This window comes from Polypterus senegalus, chromosome 2, assembly GCF_016835505.1.
Source record: "Polypterus senegalus isolate Bchr_013 chromosome 2, ASM1683550v1, whole genome shotgun sequence".
NCBI classification, from domain to species: domain Eukaryota; kingdom Metazoa; phylum Chordata; class Cladistia; order Polypteriformes; family Polypteridae; genus Polypterus; species Polypterus senegalus.
The window spans coordinates 127,751,060-127,770,211 of NC_053155.1; the positions used below are offsets into that span (position 1 = coordinate 127,751,060).

Here is a 19,152-nt window from a genome sequence, read left to right on the forward strand (position 1 = left end):
ACCTGCTGGCTAAGACCGGCGTGTCTGCGAGACTGAGGCTAGTGTAACGAGAAGCGACGACTGAACGACTCTAAGTACAAAGGGCGCTGAAACCGGGAGAGTGTTTAAGGCGACAATATGGGATGTACACTTTTTTATTACCTGTTGATTGCAAGTTTTTCTATCAGAGGTAAGTTTGCCTGTGATGTCTTAAATTCGGGGATATGAAAACTTTGCTGGAGTTAAAGCGATGGAAACTTTTTTTTATGGCTGCCTTGTTCGAGGGCTGGGAATTTAAGGAGGGGTGGTGAACAGAAAAAAAAACACTCGCGATCCCTGGAAATGCGTGTTCTTTTGAAAGAACGATCCGTCCGTGATGGATTTGTTTCTATGGGGAGTGAGGAGGCTTTTTTTTGTCGTTCTCCATGTAGCTAACAAGATGTTGGGTCAGCGCTTTTGTGTTAGGGCTTTGACCACACGGTCTAATGGAAAAGGTTCAATCGGCAGCCCTATCCGCGTCTTTGGTGGCTGATGTGGATCTATTTTAGATCTGAAAGTGCGTAAAACTGTTTAAATATCTGATTTTTCCCGTGTGTCTGGGAATAGTTTTGTAGTGTTTATAGCAGTTTTATAGCGTGAGCCTGCCAAGCCACACTTTTGTAAGCGCTCTCCCCGGGGACCCCCTGCTGCGCGTACTTGGTTACCGCGCTCCGGTGTCTTTGGCTCAAATAGCAACAGGCATCGAACAAGGGAATTGGCAGCTCCTATTGTATGTATTCTTTTTCAGGGTCCATTAAAAATACCTGGTTATCTTGTGTTCGTTGTGTTTTATTCCTACGTGTTTTTGCTTTCTTCTGATTTCGCTTGTGTTTTAATTTGGCTTTTACAGATTTTTTCCCCCCCAACGTTCTAACGAACAATTAATTAGCAGGCACTTTGTGGTGTTATAAAATCATTCGCTCATCCGTTAGTGTCTAGGGGAGCATTCTGAGGCGTGTGGGTGTTTTTTGTTTTGGTCTTTGGGGTCAGATTTCACTCCATATAGTTTTCACGTAACAGAACAGTTTCACAATGATTTTGCTGGTGAAGTTTTTCAAACTGTGTTTAGTGCGATAAACACCTTTATAGGTTCCCGTCCCGAGAACAACCTTGATGTGTGGTCAGCAACATCCCTGTTGGCAGCCATCTGCTTCTAGTATTTTTTTTCACTGTGGGTAATTAAGCCTTTCACAATCATAATCAAGATGGGATTAATTGTACAAATTCGTACATACAGAGACGACCTCCCACATTTGTACTTAGGGTTTTACCATCTGGTTTTTATCTTTCTGTATTAGTGTAATGTGATGTGTGTTCCTGTCGTGTTTTTAATTCATTAACTAGGTGCCATTTTATCCTTATCTATGGAGCTCTTATCACCTTGGTGTCCCTGACCCCTCCCCACCCCCCTCCCCACAGCTTGGGCATTGTCCCAGGCTTGATCCCTTTCCAGACAGATGAAAATGATTTATGTTAATAAAGGCATTGTTACTCCCTGTTTGAAAGCCTTTGTTTTGGCTGTTCTCAATAATAGCGGCCCAACTGTAAGCATTTATGTTGATCTTAGCCTGTAGGGAGTGTGTGTACATGCCCTGTGATTGTGCAGAAGTGGGGCAGTGGGTAGTTCTCAGTGTAGTCAGGCATCCCTCACACACCCTAAAGATATGCATATTCTGTTAGATGAAATGGCATATCCAAAATGTGTTGGCCCCTTAATGAAGAAGAACCATCACACCCGATATAAGTGTCATAGGTGGAGTTTACATGCATTCAGAGTTTTTGGGGAACTGAGATGCGAGTTTCACCTTCTGAGTTCGGTGTGTTCTTGTGAGTCTTTGGCTGTAGTTTTAGAGACATATGTGCCGGTTATTGATTTGTTAAAGCCGTGAAAGACAGTTTTTATTGAAAATAAGAGCAAACTAAATGTACTAAAGGTGTATTGTGCCGATTCCAGTGCAATTTGACCACAAAAATGCCATTTCTGGCTGAACTAGGTATGTTTTTCTCATTTATTCATTGTGACTGGGTACATAGGAAAGTGCTTTGAGGATGTCATTATTGAAAAAACTATCATTATACACGCCAACCAGAAGCCATGGCTGAAGTATGTGCTCTGCTGAAAGCAAGCAATGCTACCTTCAAATCGGGAGATGAAGGGGCCCTTCAGATAAGCATGGGCTGAACTTTCTAAGTCCATCAAGAAAGCTAAACGTCAGTATGCACAAGAGATAAACAACAAATTCTGTGACTCGAAAGATCCCAGATGCATGTGGCAGGGCATCCGGGCCTTAACGGATTATAAAATCTTACCACAGGCCTACAGCACTAATACTTGCCTCCCTGACATGGTCAACAACTTTTGTACACACGTTTTGAGACTCAAAACAACACATAGGCATATAAGTCCATGCCCTCCCCTGAGGAACTGGTGCTCTGTCTGGACCTTGCCAATGTAAGGCGGATGCCTTCCAGAGTCAACCCATGGAAATCTCCAGGACCAGACAACATTCCTGGGTGTGTGCTTAGAGACTGTGCTGACAAACTGGCTGATGTCCTCACAGATATCTTTAACATCTCTTTGAGCCAGGCTTTGGTGCTTCAAAAAGACCACTATCATTCCAGTGCCATAGAAGTCAATGGTGATGTGTTTTAATGACTGCTGCCCCATAGCACTGACTCCCATCGTGATGAAGTTGACTTGAGTGGTTGGTCAAAAGATACCTCAATGTCATCTTTCTCAGGATCATAGGGGTCTCTTGTCTCCTCAATCCAGGACATCTTTCAGTCACGCTGTCTGCGTAGAGCCTACAGCATTGTGAAAGACGTCTCTCGGTCATCACATACACTGTTTGACCTCCTGCTGTCAGGTAGAAGCTATCACAGCACAGCCAGGTCCTATAACAGGTCCTTTCCCCAAGCTGTCAGACTTTTGTACTCCTACATGTCACCCAGTACCATATCCCTATAATATTCCCCCAACTCTGTACTGTCACCTTGCACTCTGCACTTGTATTGTTGCTCTGTTTTTGGTAATGTTATGGTATATGTCAAATGTATGTTGTTTTGCCTGCACACTGGGGACTATAAGGAAAGAAATTTCGTCCAGTTATATGCTATGTATGTGAATGAATTCCAATTAAAATTGAGTTGAAGTAGAAGTTATTCAACTGCCTGAGGTGAAAGGTCAGCGTTACGTCACAACTCTCAGAGTTCAGGTAGCTTTGTTTTCCCCAGATTGTTTAAATTGGAACTCTGACATCCAAGGGTGATCATGTAAAATTTCCTGTAAACTTGGAGTTCTGTCTGTAAACCTGGGGATTGAATTTAAAATGTTTTGAGAATGGAAGGATGCTTGTAAGATAAGTCACACAGGCATTTTATACTTAAGTAGTTAAATGTATTATTATTGAAGTTGCAATAGAATTATCTATGTAGCATGCTTAGGTGTTAGGAAAAATATTTTGAAATTATCTAATTTATCATGTATGCCCAATTGATCATCATGCATGAAATGTTGTAATTTTTAGAAGCAGCGGTGGCAAAAGATTTTCATTTTGCATTGTTTTACTATATACTGCATCTAGTGTGTGAGACGTTTTAATCCAGTTTTAGGAACACTAAGTTATATAACCTATCTCAGGAGAATCCAGTGCAAGGAACAGAACACTCCTACACACTTGCAAATGATCCTTATGTGTACAATTCTTTTACCGAATACATTGGGAGGAACATGCAGACTCTGCACCAAGGTTATTATAGTTAACGAAAACTAAAATCAAAACTGAAACTATTATTAAAAAAAATGATCGTAAACTGAAATAAAATAACAAAACCAAAATGAAAAACTAAATGAAACTAATGGTTTACTAAAATTATTTTTATAGTTTTTGTTTTTGCATGAATATTCTTGCCGTTAGCCTTTAACCCTTATAACTTTTAACTCTAAAAATAAAAGTCATCCACAACGAGCCCCCCGCACATATTCGTCCAGTGAATGGCGGCTGGTGACGGAGGGAGGCTGTTCGCACAGCATTTACGGAGACAGAGCAAGCTGAACATGGGCGCGTAAAGCATCTGAAATAGAAAGCAAGTTACTGTGCCGTCTTTCTTTGTGCTTGTTGTATATCATGATGTACTGTAATTCAAATGCTTGAAATCAGAATGTGCTGGTCAATAAAGACTTATGTCTTATTTGGACAGAAAAATCATGAGTGAGGAGTGTTTGTTTATTTCCCAGGTGGCTGCTTTTTGTTGACAATAATTCACCTGTCACTTTACAAAGGAGAAATCCTTTTTGAAAATAAAGCAACACTGATCAAGAGACTGACGGTCATCATACAAGATCAACATGTTGTTGCTGACCAATCACTTTTCCTTTAAAAAAGTAATTTAACAACGAAGCGATACAAACCTTGTAAAATTCCTGAGTTGGGAATGTCTGTACTGAACTACAGGTAGGTAGGCGAAGAGAGTCTGCCAACTGGTGAAAAACTAAACATACTAATGTGTTTTTGTATTTATTTTAGATGTATTAATCTATCTCTCTTAGTTTTATATTTTAGTTTATATTCACAACTCAAAATACCTGATACTGTGAAAATAATCCAGTAGCAGAATTGTTCTAAAATATCTGTCCCCCTTTTTTTCAGTTTTTCTCTCTCTCAAAATAGATAGATGAAATATCATATTCTTTTTGTTCTCATACATATTGCATACCAGGGATTTTCCTGCCTTACCCCCAAACCTACTTGGGTAGGCTCCAGGTTTCCTGCGATCCTACTCTGGATAAACAGGTTTTGTGTCTGTCCACACTCTTGTTACTTACTCTTGCTCTGCTCATTAAGGGTCTACTGTTCTTATGATGGGCTATTCAAGTCTCACAAATCCCCTAATCTTGACACGACATGCTTTTATTTTTTCTTTGAGCCCCCATGATTTTCATGATCATACAAATTGGCACATTCTGGGCAAAAAAAGGAAAAAGATAAAAAGTGCCAACAGTCAGCACACACATGTTCATGACAAATGACATAGAAGATATTTTAAAAATTATAAAGTTGTTCATATTCAGTATCTGGTTTTGATTATACTTGTTTTTATCAGACAAAAGTAAAATCAGATAGTGCAGTGTAATAAGCTTACATTAACATTAAACTCCTATCATATCCAAATTGTTAAGTCTACAGTTCTGTTTGATTGTGACACAAAGCTAAACTCCATAGGAGCTTCAGGCCATAATTACTGAAACTAGTAGATATAAAAATAAAATAGAAATGTCTTTGTGAAATAAAAATGAATTAAAACTATAAATACACGATGTAAAACTAAATTGAATTTCTAGATAAGGTCAGAAAAAATCTAGAAATAAAAACTAATATAAAAAGGCAAAACTATAATAACCTTGCTCTGCACTGACAATGGATAATTGTATTGATATCTCAGCTACATATACTTGGTTTTCCATTTTATTAATCTACTGCATGCTTAAGCACTTTGTGAAATGGTCCTCTTCACAGTTTTTATTGGATGCAGTGTCGCTTTACTTCACTGAGGCATTGCTATTTTATGCCATGATTAACATTTTTATGCTATGTAAATTAACTGGTCTAATTGGAGACTATTTTCATGTGTGAATGCCACTATTTATATATTGCACACTTATTAGCTGATTTAGAAAAAGGTTTGGTTAAGGCAGACGAGTAACCATTAAAGGGAAGACTGCGTGATGTTTGTGTCCCATTGGGGACAAATAGTTAATACTTTATTGTGAGAATAGAATTTCACCTGGCTAATTTATTATTTGCTTTTTTTTAACATCGGAGTAAATTTTTGCATAATTTTAGGTTACATTTTAAAATTATCATTGGCTTTTTCAGTTTTCAGTGACAATGATTCATTAAGCCTTTCAAATGTGGAGCTCTTTGTTTTCCTCCAACAGGCCATAATGAGAGTGTATTTTTTTTTTTGCCTCTCTGAGAACCGAGTTGTATCCTTCATGTAAGTATAGCTATTGTCTGCCAGTAATTCAAAAAGTACAGCATTTTGTGAAGTTGATTCTAAATAAAGAGTATAGGCCATTTTTAGAATATGACTGTTCCATGAAGCTATGAAAATAACAACTTTGTTTCAGTGTTAAGAAGTTGGTGTACTGTGGGAAAGCCACTGAAATTGAGAACAGAATCACATCGAATGTTTTAAATGTGCCAATTAAGTTTGATTTTTAAATACAGTATGAGCATTTGTCAGTCATAGCATCCATATATACACTTGTTTAAGTTACATTATCAGAAATGGCAGATCATTGTGGGAGACTTTAAGATAGTTTTCAGTTTTTGAAGAATTTAAAAATAATGAGAATTGATTTTTGCTGTAGTGTTTTTTTTTTTTTCTAAACTTTTATTAAATAGTGGAATTTTTATTTTTTTTTTAGTCTTTGAAATTTAATTATTGTGAATATGTCCATCCGTGGGCATAGCTATGTATGTTACTTTTCAAAATCTGAAATTTTGATGAAAGTGATCTAGAGGCTTTATTTCATAATTTCTTCTATGAGCATGCGTTGCATCGCGTTAAGTATAAACCCAGCCTAAGAGTGTGTTTCACTCGCCACTGTTATTTTTTTGATGTTACATTAGACATAACCAGTAGTGTGAGATTTGGACCTTCAAACATGGACAGCAGCGGTGTGGTGCATGTTTGTCAAATGTGCAGCCAGGAATTTCATAGCATTATGCACACTTTACAGTAAGTTTGGTTTTGCTTTGATAAAAATGTAGTCTCATCAGTAAATTTCCAACATTTTTGAAAAAGACATTGTACTCCTGCATATTGTTATTAGGTACAATAGAGATATGCCCAAATGAAACCGAATGAAATATGATTTTTTAGCACTTGCCAAGTCACTTTTCAGAAAATGGTAGAAAAAGTACTGATTATGGTGTTAGTAACATTTGCTGTTTCTTGATGGTAGGTGTTTTTTTCCAAGCCCATTTTATGATGGGACATTTTACACTTTGATGCCAATACAGCATCATGATCTATCAGACCATTATTAAATTTGCAGTACAATTTGAATTTTGTTTCTTAAGTATACAGTTTTTCATATATGGCTCATCACAAAGTGGAATTCCATTAACTTGTTGTATCTTCACCTGAACCCTTAGAGGGCTGTCAGCATAATAATTACATATGTGGTCTTGAATAAATGTGATGCTGTCCAAGCAAAGTTTATCCTTATGAGTGTAAGCCCAGTTAAATCTGAGTTTCAGCCACTGTCAATGCATTTGTGTTTACCTTAATAAATTAATTCATATTGACTACCTATCTGAGAGCCAGAACAGGCAAGATTGTGTTTTTCCTTCCTTTAAAGTTGTTCATTTTCCTAATTCTTTGGTGTGCTAGTTGTCCATTAAACACTACCCTTCCCCACTCTTCTGTCTGTGCATTTCACAATTTGTTACCCAACTAGTGTGCTGGTTTCTTCTTGAATGTTCCTCTTGATAATCAGGTGTAAATTGTAGTATTATTGTTGCACTATCAATGTAAATTCTGTCATGAGGTTAATATGGTAGATCAGGCAATAATATATTTTGCACAATTACTTTATCTTTACAGCTTAGTCATACCTTTTATATATAAGGCTTTTTAACACAAGCATGAAGGAAGATCCTATTTTTTATCAATGTGCAGTAAGCTGCTCAAATTATTTTTGCTTATTTAATAAAATCATTAATGAAAAAGTACTTTGGTTGCAAAACCTACTTTACATGTAAAATGTTACACATGGAGTAAAATTATGAAAAATTAAATGCGTGGTAAGTTCTTTGCTCATATTAATAACTAATATTATTGTCATAATATTATTGGTAGTAATAGAAAATCAGTTACATTACAAATAGTTTACATATTTAAGATGTATCATAAAGAAGTATTAAATTCAGATAATTAACAATACTTGTGTCTTCTGAACCTAGTTGGCAATCATACATAAGGTACCATAGAAATCTTCACATTTGCACTGAGTGGACTAGCTAGCAAAAAGATAATTAGATAAGTACCAAAGCTTTTAAATTTCAATAATGCTATTTAAGTTAAAAAGAAAATAGTAATACAAGCAACATGTTATATAAATCTGTTAAAAATCACCCTCTGTAGCATTCTGCATTACTGTGTGTTTTTTTGAGGTTGGTTTGTTATTAGGTTGGCGGTTTTGCATTTCTTGTGTACAAGTAAAAACACTTTTAAGAGCAAACTAGCAACAGATCAGAATTTAGCTTTTCATAGTAGCATACTTAATTAATGGAATGTTACCCTTACAGTCTGGACATGCATATCTTGCATTTCATTATAAGTACTGTATATCATATTTTTATCTTTATGTCTGAGAAATGTTATTGCGTGTTATATATTGCAATTTCTGAACAGGTTGTTTTAAAGTATAAGTTCAGTATTTTTCAATTCAAACATATTTGTTCACAAACATGATATATATGCATTTGCCACATTGAATTGTGTTCTAAACTTAAAAGCATGTTTTTTTTACAAATTAAAAAAAAAAAAAAATCTTGCCTACACTGGTGCTTTACATTGTATTCTATAGGACATGTCGGAAAAGTTTAAAAGAAATAACTAAATACATTCATTTTTTTCAAGCCAAGACAGTTGTTGAGTGTTGATCCTCATTACTATATTATAAGCTGATTTGAATAAAAATAAATGAATGCTTATGCAGTAACATTGTTACTAGGTGTTAAAATCACATTTTCCACAGAGAGCTGTAGAAGAGGAGGCTGTAATCCTTTTGAATTTCATACTTTACAAGAAAAGGTGGCACTTCGGGTGTTTTTTCATGGTGCATTGGATAGCGGTGTTGTCTCACTGGCCCAGAGGCTTACATTTTAATCTCTGCATAGACACTGTCTATGTAGTGTTTGCACATCATCAGTGTATCTGGTCGTGTTTACTCAAATTACTTAAGGGTTTTGCATAGATATGAAAAGTTGAAGGGGAGAAAAATTGAGTTATAGTTGACAATCAGCCTGATCTCCAGAATGAAGTTTGTCACTACAAGAATAAAAAGCATGGTATTGAATAAATAACAATGCTGCACAAGCAAGGTTTATTCTTATGAGTGTATACTGACTTGAGGGTTTTGCATAGGTATGACGAGTGGTGGGGGGTTGAGTTACAGGTGACAATCTGCGTGATCTTTAGAAAAAAACATTTTTAATTAGACTTGACAGTTCATCTTGAGGTACATTTACATGCAAACCTGCATTTCTCTCAGGGCCAGCTTAGAATCACCAGCTAACTTAAAGCAGCTTGACTTTAGGAACATGGAAGGAAAACTAACACTGACACACAGATAACATGCATTGCTCACGTTAACAAAAATCAGCCATTGAATCCAGGAACTGCATCTTCGAGGAGTCAGTGTTACCCACTGTGCTAACCACCCTACTGAACCTATTCAATCTAGTTGCAAGGTTGCTGGAGCTAATGCTAGGAACTCTGGGCAAGAACTAAAACTGTTTGGAATATTAGCTCATAAAAAAAACTCACTCACCCACATATGTGCATGGATTCAAAGTGTGTTGACTTGCAGTCTGCATGTAACACTTGTTTTTCTGGTGTGTCAGGAGGCAAGAGTACCTAGAGAGTCCTAATTTGTTAGTTTTGCTTGAAATAATACTCTTCCCAACCCAATTTTTTTTTTAATCTATAACTTATCTAGTGTTTTGTAGTAATGGCTGCAAAGTTTTTAATCTAATGTTTTTAATGAAAACAGAACAGTGTTCCTGACATAAATTACTTTTATGGGAACTAAGACTGAACAATTAATTTCAAATTTTCTATGAAAAAGATTTCTCTCATTACTTGTGTTACATAATTTATATGTCTGGTTTCCAGTTATGTGCTCATATCACCCCAATCACATGTACTGTATTTTGTCTTTTGATTAGTATTAATGAATGAAGTAATGCTGCTTCAGCTAGTCATAGACTTAGACATATTACTATCTATAGACATTTTATGTTTAATAGTAAGGTAGTTGTACATTGTGCTTGATGTGTTAGAGTATAATTGTTTTATTTAGCACAACTTGCACTGAACATTGCTTTTGTCAATTTGCTCAAAATGAATCAAAGGTTCACTCTATTTTTTAGGTCACTGTTTCTGCTTACTAAGACCAGCTGCTACTGTGGTGCAGCTGGTCTGTAATGTTGGAATATACTACCTGCTAGGGTTGTGGTTGTATTATTCATAATTAAAAACTTATGAAAAAAATATTTTGTTGATAGTGGATTGATACTATTATTGCGTTAGATGTGGTATTGGAAGTGGTAATTTACTGTCATCTCATCCTCAATTGTTTATTAGTGTGTGTAAAACTCCAAGGAGAATCCGGTCCTGTAAATGAATTGTGTAATGCAGCATAGTAGGGAAACGTGTGTTTGTGGGCCGGGGATACAAAGGGTCTGTGATGGGGGTGAAATATGTGATTTTAGCTTTGGTACTGTTTTGGTACTAGTGTTGACGTCCAAAAGCTGGTATAGATATCAAAAACAAAATTTTTGTACCTATCCAGCAATACTACCTGTCCCCAAATTTCTTACCCTATCAGAAAAATAAATCCATGCAACCCTGCAGCGATTTAATGTCATTGTAAGCTACCCATTAAACATGTATTGTGATAAGACAGATCACACTGTGCGCAACAAGCTGTTTTCAACTTTGGCAACTATTAAGAGGTTGGGAGCTTGTGCTATAGTGTGCTGCCGCACCCACCACATGATAAACTACCTGGGTTGGGTCCCGAGTGCAGCAGGTGACACCTTAGCACCATACTAGAACATTGTGAGGTTGTTTACGGTGGCCAGAGTGACAATCCTTTCACCAACCCCCAAGTTTTCCTTGTAAGTTGAAGGATCTGCTTGTGGGACTGGATGCAAATTAATGTCATACCCAAGACAAAGCAGTTGCGGATTAAGGGCCTTGCTTAAGGGCCCAACAGAGTAGAGTCACTTCTGGTGTTTACAGGATGTGAACCAGAAACCTTCAGATTCATATTTTGGTTGAAATCTGAAACTGAGTAACTGGAAAAAAGGAATCCAAAGTTAAAAAGACACATATCACATATTAACTCTATTAGTGGTTTTCCACAGTGGCTGTATTCGTGCATTCAGGCCAAAATGCATGAATTAATCACTGTAGATTTACAAATACACTGTATGAAAGTGCTATTGGGATAGGAAGTGGTGTTGAAACAATCATCTAACAAACACTGCCATTGAAATCAAACACAAACACAACCAGTTAAATTTAAATATGCAGAACTAGAAACTGCACAGATGGAGGTGAACATGAGTTTTGATCAGATTACAAGTCTCAGACCTTTAAGTTATCTTTTACTAGCAAAATACCCGCACTTCACAGCGGAGAAGTAGTGTGTTAAAGAAGTTATGAAAATGAAAAGGAAACATTTTAAAAATAACGTAACATGATTGTCAATGTAGTTGTTTTGTAACTGTTATGAGTGTTGCTGTCATCAGGAATTTGATTATCTTTATTTCTTTCAATCAGGTTCGTATTTGGAGGACGTGTTGTGTTCAAGTTACATTCCGTGTTTTTCAACCATTGTAAAGATAATTAATAGGTTTCATGCATCGAAGTGTTCACTGCGTCTCTATGAACTTGTGGATTTGCCTGCGAGTATTTAGCGACAGCGTGTCTATTAACTTGTGGATTTTTCTGCAAGTATTTGGCGGCAGCGTCACGAAGTTGTTTCCGTCTAGCTGCATCAGAAAATGTACCACAACGTCTGACACGCCTCCTTTTTACTGTTTTCCCACAGCTTGGATTGCTGCTGTCATAATCGGTTTGAGTTTCATGGTTTGTTTCAATTACGTTGGTATTTGCAGGACTTGTGTTGAAGTGACATTCGGCATCTGTCAAGCGTTGTAACATACAACCGGCTTCATCGATAACTTCGCATCCAGCTTTTGAGAGTTGAAACATTCATAAACATCAAAGTGTCCACTACTGAAGTCATCACCTGTGAATCTAAGATGTTTAAGAGGCATTGGCGGTTCTCCAAAGGTGTAAAATATTTGGCCATTTCGGTACACTTGAAAGCAACAACTGAACAATTCAGCGGCAGCCATCAACTCACATGCAGAAGCATAGGTGAAGGGCTTAAGCATTTCACTCTTGATAGTGCTCCTGTTTAGTATAATTATCTCCTGCACCGTCATCAATCCACACCTTGAACCTGTCCCAGAAATTCAATACAGTAATCCCTTGCTATATCGCACTTCGACTTTCACGGCTTCACTCTATCGCAGATTTTATATATAAGCATATCTAAATATATAACACAGATTTTTCGCTGCTTCGCGGGTTTCTGCGAACAATGGGTCTTTTTTCTTCTGGTACATGCTTCCTCAGTTGGTTTGGCCAGTTAATTTCATCCAAGAGACGCTATTGGTGAATGGCAGAGAAGCTAACAAATCACAGCACGTAGTTAAGTTCTTGTGTGCCTATTGGCTCAGCGACAGAGTGCCAAATTCGATTCCGCGGCGTTAACCAGGAAATCTCGTCTTCCTCATTCAGCATCAACGTGTTTTGCTGTGTAAAGAGTTAACCTTTGTGCTTTTTTGTGTTTATCTTTGTGTGTAGTCAAGCCCTTCTTTATGGCTCCAAACGATCTGCTCCTGCTACTGCTTCAGGGGCCGTGCCCAAGCGTCAAGGGAAGATGCTAACGATTGCCGAAAAGGTAAAAGTTTTGGATATGTTGAAGGAAGGGAAAAGCTACACCGCTGTAGGACGCCATTACGGCATCAGTGAGTCCATGATTCTTTTTATTTAAAAAGGAGGAAAAGAATATAAGATTTATGGCCGCAGTGTCCTTTTAACCAAGGCACAAAACGAGTTGTCAGTGGACATAATAAGGCAGTAGACTGGATGGAATCTGCTTTAGGGATTTGGTTTGAAGACTGCCGGAAGAAGAACAACGGCGGTGCTACACAGTCGCCTGAAGAGGCTCTTTTACAAGAGCAGTAACGCTCTCCTTTGTTGTGCAGTAAAACTAAACTCATCGTTATTGGACTAGTCTTCGTGTCATTGTTGGTGAGTAACCATAATTACAATATATAACAATATATAATATATAATAACAATGGTGAATTGTTAACATCACTATCCGTAACCAATCCACCTACTATAGATTGTTACGCTTTCTTGAGTTGGGATGTAGATAAATTGTCCTGAGTGTTTAAAATTATTCATAGGTCAACCATGCATGTGCCATGATTGCCATTGACTAATTCATTTTCAGTTTGCTTTTCTTAGTGGGGGTCGTGGTACCATACTAAGTTGGGATGACCAAGCATCACTATCCCTAGCAACTTCCTTCATGAATACCCAGATATTCGCAGATCTGCCACTGGAATTTTTTTTGCTTTTTCATCTGGCAGATGAGCCCAAGGGTGTCATTATTAAATGGCCAGACTAACTCAACTGGCTTATCTTGATCCAGAGACGCTTTACTATAAACTCCTTATAGTATTGCAGAGATGTAAGCATGGCACCTCTCTAAAGGAACTTCATTTTGTCTGCTTATACTCCATAAAATCATTATTTTAGTCATGCTCAAAGCTCCTGACAATAAGTGAATATGTGGGTGCAGGCTTTCTGTAAAATAAACTGCTTTGTTTTTATCTATCTCTGTTCTTCCCTCTACATCCTGGTACAATGCTTACAAAATCGCTGCCACTTCACTGATTTGTTAGCTTATTTTATAGCTGCGTTGGCACTCATGAGTAAATCTCCCAAGATATTTAAATTCCTCCATTTAGGATAGCTGCTTATTTCCTTTACCTGTAAGGAACAAGACACGCTTTTTCAGTAGAGTACTATAACCTCAAACTTTGCAGTGCTAATTATCATCCCAGCTGTATCACCCTTCCAGTTTACACCAGAGAGTAGTCTAATAAAGCCAAGAGATCAACAGAATTTTTCAAGAATGGAGATTCAACCCAAAATTTCCCAAGCAGAAAATCACAAACAGAAGAGTAAGAGACTACATCTCGGCAAAGTCCATTGCACTCACTGTACTGTTTTGCCTGAATGGCAAGTATGCAAACCCAGTACTTTCTGTGTAAATGTACAAAATGAATGGCACATAGCGGCAGCCCCAGAGACCTATATTCTCCTTCTAAAACTAGTATGGCCCCACCAAGTATGTGAAGGGGAAAAGGTCAACTGTTCTGTTCCAGAGAAAGGACAGAATCCACATTGCTCCTTACTAATTCTAGGTTCAACTATCGGATGGCATAACCCTCCCTGTATCCGACCAGAGCTTGTTTCCACTTTTTTTTTTTTTTTTAGCTTCTCCTTAGCCTTCAGAAAATAAATGATTGCATAACTGTAATGGTTCCAAATTATGTATTTGCAAATGCATGCCTCTTCTGACTCGAGAGTAATGGGACTGATCACAGAGGATGATAGCCTATTTGTATTGCCTATTTTCTAAATATAAAGGAATCAAGTTTTGTGCATGGGTAGTCTAAAATAATGAAACAATAGTTAAAGTAAACCAGACATTGAGTAAAATACAATATCTTTACAGTGCTTTTGACTGCTCAAGTTAAAACAGTTTTGAAACAGTTGCTAACCAGTTCTTGAAACAGAATTACATACATAACAAATCTAACAGTTAAAAGACCTGTAGTAAAATAATTTTCATTTATCTTTAAAGGCAGTCACAGAAACACTGTAACCAAAGCATTTAAAATGTGAATTTAAGCTTTCTAGAAAGGTAATACAGTGGAACCTCGGTTCACGAACATCTCGGTACACGTACAACTCGGGTTACGAGCAAAAAGTTCGCCAAACTTTTGCCTCGGTTCACGACCACACACTTGGTATAGGAACAAGCCAGTTTCCCTTTAGGTTTGTACATGTTCAGTCTCTCCCTGTGCATTTCCTGTGCAGCGAGCAAGAGAGAGAGAGTGCGCGACACACACACACACCAGCGCACACCACTGCGTAGGAGACAGAGGCGCACACACACAGGCACACGAGACAGAGACACGCACACACAGGCACTCCAGGCTTGGGAAAGAGACACACACACGAAAGAGAGAGTGAGCAAGCGGGGAAGGCTGAACGCATAAGGTATAAAAGGCTTGTTTTTGTTTTCAGTTCTGTTTACAGCGATCGGTTCATAGCATGCATTGTGGCAATGTTACTTTTCTTGGTGGTTTATTAAATTAGATTCCTTTTTTTCCCTGTGCTTAAAACTCATTAAAAAAAAGTGTTTTTAGCGAGCGGTTCCAAGCACTATAGCGCAACTATTGCAGTGTTAGTTTTCTCTGTTGTTCAAGGTTTTTTTTTTTTTAATACAACAGGTAGTGTACGCATTTCAGTATATAGTAGAGGTATCTAACTCAGATCCTGGAGGGCTACAGTGCCTGCAGGTTTTCTGCTGTTAATTGACTTTCCTTCACTTTAATTGCCTTGTTTTTTTAGGACCCTATCTTCTGAATTGCTTCTTTATTTCCTTAAAATGGCAGCCAGACAAAAGCAACAGTCCTCCAACAGAGGACCTGCCAAGTTGAGGCCTCAGGCTCTAACCAATTTCTCTCCATGCAGTTTCTTAACTAGGAGTTGATTGTTTGTTGTTAATTAAACCTAAAGTTTAATTCCCTGACTTTCTGGTTGTCTCTTTCTGCCACACCAGATATTTCCAAACCTGTTGATTTCCTTTTTAAAGAGCACTGTCGAAATCTTTTTCTGGTCTGAGCAGATCAGCGTTACTGAGACCTTCACCTTTCTTTATTTTCAGATATTGTATGATGGACACGGGTTAGCTGGTCAGGTGTTGGCTCATTTTGTAACTGATTACTGTTTGTTTGCTAAGTAAGGAAAAAAACAGTTAAAGGGTCTGAGTCTTAAATAGCAGATTGCATATAATTAAACTTAATTTTAATCTAACTGGGAACTAATTAAGAAAATGGTTAGAATAAAAACAAAAACCTGCAGCCGCTGTAGCTCACTAGGATCAAAGTTTGTTACATGTGTATACAGTGTACACATTTCAGTGTATTGTGTATTAGACAAAATCTTACTGTATGTGTGTCAGTTTACAGTGTATGTGTTTTGCTATGTAGTGTATTCATATCAGTACAGAGTATAATCCTTTCAGTATTTTGTGTATGTACTGTGAAGAATTAATTAAGTTGCAAATGTCATCTTACAGATAAAAATAATATGGTGAAGTATATGTCTGTCTAGGCACAAGCAGTTTTGGTATGCTAGGCAAAGGTGTAAATATGTTGCCCTTCCGTGAGAGCAGGTAAATAGAAGGGGGTCAGGGTCTCCTTCGGTGTTATGTGCATGCATAGGATTTGCTTATGTTGCCTAATGGGGGTTGATTGGCACTATGTACAGTGTCCATCCCCTGACTCTTCAGAGCCACGGTAGCGTCATTGGTTGTGGCTTCTTTTCTTGGACACAAGGAGTCCAACTCCTGTGTTTGTATCTCTCTCTATCTGGCAATTGGACTTGGAAGTGTTCAGCATCACCACTTCAACTTTAGTGAATTTCCGTCTTCTACTTCAGTGGTCATGCCACACATCATCCTGTCTCTATTCCCTTGTCACAACATCTCTGCTTATTCACTCATCCATCCATGCTATTGGCAAGTGGCACTTTTGTGCTGGCATAATTCAGCTGGCAGTCACACTTGTTTGTGCTGACTGGAAAAAAAGATGGGGTGCCTTGTAATAATAGCTCCCTTGCTACAGCATCTTTATTGAAAAATATCAACAAATAAAAAACACAGGTCAGCTTATTTTCTTTTTTCTATAACCTCACCAAGTTTCAATCCATTCGCCAAAGCGGTCTTGAGATTTTGAGGTATTTAGATTTTCTATTTTGTGGCATGTCTAACCCCTAATTGTTAATATTGAAGTATCCCTTTTTACAAATCTATCAAGATGTGGATTTTTTTGTTGTAAAGCTGAAACAACACCAAACTTGTAACTTCTTTGCTATTCGAACCCCACCATGTTTAACATCCTTAATCTATGCCATATTTTAAAATGTAATTTAATATTGTTCTTGGCCAATAAAATAATGTAATACATGACAAGGCGACTTAACATTAACAAAACTATTTGGCTCTCTTTTCATCATTGACTATTATTGGTGACATTAATAAGTTGTTAAAAGACCTACTGTCCAGCATTCTTCTGGTCACAATACTTGTGTTAAAACCTATAAATGTATTAAATACACTTGGTACTCCTTATTTTGGATTATAACACGACAGATGTTGTCAACCAAAAAGTGACTCGTGAGGAGCTATTGGGTTACAGCTACTACTAACCAACAACTGCGTTTTGAGTGTAGCTAGATCTCTACCTGAGAGAATGAAGAGGTCACTCAATTATTAATACATAAAACATGCCATGATAATGTAATATATAAACAAATGCAGTATGTTAAATCATTTCCTTTATACTTTCTTCTGCTATGCTGTAAAAGCAGCCAAAAAATAGACTTGGAAGTGTTAAAATATGCCTCCAAATCTCACACCTGCAGGCTAGTTGTAGGATTTCCTTAATGTAGAATTTCCTTAATGTTTCCTAAAAATGCCTTTTATAAACATCACACAGTTAGCACTGTTGAAAATTAAGTTTAGAACAGAATATATGTCACCGGAGAGAGACTTGTCATGAGAAAATTTGTGCTGATGCTAAAGTCAATGAAGAGAAATGGAATTTACTTTCTTTGGCTACTTTTTTAATATTGTAATTGAAAGTACAAGAGTAAGCTGACAGGAGAGTTTTTAGTTTTTTTTTTTTAACTGTTCTGTTCTGTCAATCAAGGCTTTTTGTTATGGCCTACAGGATTTCAGTGCAGGTACAAGCCTTTAACTTGATGTATCTAAGTCTGCACAGAAATTAGTTACTTTAAGGAAGAATTTCAAGCCTTGACTCCCAGTTGAATAATCTGCAGCTAAATGTATGTAAATGTCAGAGGACATGTTTATTGAAATATTTGTTGTGACAGTGCAATGAATGTTCATACCTGAGTGTTCCAAAATGAATGTTACTTCTGAACTCTTTATTTCTTTGTTACTTGTTCAGAAATATTTTCTGCTGCTATCCTTAACATTTGGTTAGCCATTTCGAGCTTATCTTAAAAAATGTTGACAATCTTAAGTATATTGAAATGTAGCTTTTTTTAACTTGGTGGTGCACATTTTCAACTTTGGATCACTTCTGCATTCACCTGGCAAAAAGACAGGTAGGAACAGTTGTGCAGTTATATGTTCCTTTGGACTGTAGGTGCAGTGAACAGGTGTTTTACTACCCAATGTTAAACTACCAGTGACGCTCGGTATTGTACCAGTGGCCATTATTTGATTGGTGTGTTCTCTTCAGTAAGGCAGGTAGTTAACACTAGAATCCCTGAAGCCTACGAAAAAAGTCATAATTCCAGGCCACCTTAAAATCTTTTGCGCCTCCTCATCAGCGTCTTTGTCTTAAAAATGTGTTGATCAGCGCTGGCAGCTGGCTCACTCAACCCCCCTACCGGGCAGCTGAAGTCAACTCAGACACTCAAGTCTTTGTCTGGCAGTGAGGTGCTTGAAATTGTATAGGTTGAATTATATATTGTTATTTGGAATATATACATTTCATGTGTCTTCTGTGTTTACAACAATCTGGGTAAATGTAGGATGACAGGAAACATGAGGCAAGAAATGTTGAACGCATAACTAAAACAGAAAATTTTTCATCTTACTGTAATAATGGCTAAATGCCAATGTAAAGTGAATAATGTTTTAAGACTGAAGTCCAAATATCAAGTAAACACTTTCTCAAAAGTTATAACAAAACAAGTATGCTTTTACTCAAGAATATACCCAAAGAAAAAGAAATAATTTAATTTGCATGGTGCTGTCAATGAGTAGAAACCCAAGTCCAAATTTCAATTTACACCAAACTGACATATTTGCTCAGCCAGTGCAGAGGTAAGAACTGCTGTCCCCTAATCAAGAGGTTGCGGGTTCGAGCCTGGATTCTTCCCATTTTGAGCTGCTATTATTATTACTATTATATAATA

At 37.2% G+C, this 19,152-nt stretch overlaps 1 protein-coding gene across 3 annotated transcripts in view; it reads left to right on the forward strand.

Annotated features, from left to right (window-relative positions):
- cxadr (CXADR Ig-like cell adhesion molecule) overlaps positions 1 to 19,152 on the forward strand; it is a 121,193-nt gene continuing 102,041 nt past the window's right edge. For all 3 annotated transcript variants that reach the window (XR_005632593.1, XM_039744559.1, XM_039744558.1), the window contains exon 1: positions 1 to 169. Coding sequence is in view for 2 of the 3 variants with exons in the window: in XM_039744559.1 (XP_039600493.1) it covers positions 118 to 169 (52 nt within the window). In the remaining variant the exon portion in view is untranslated. The remainder of the gene's footprint in view (positions 170 to 19,152) is intronic.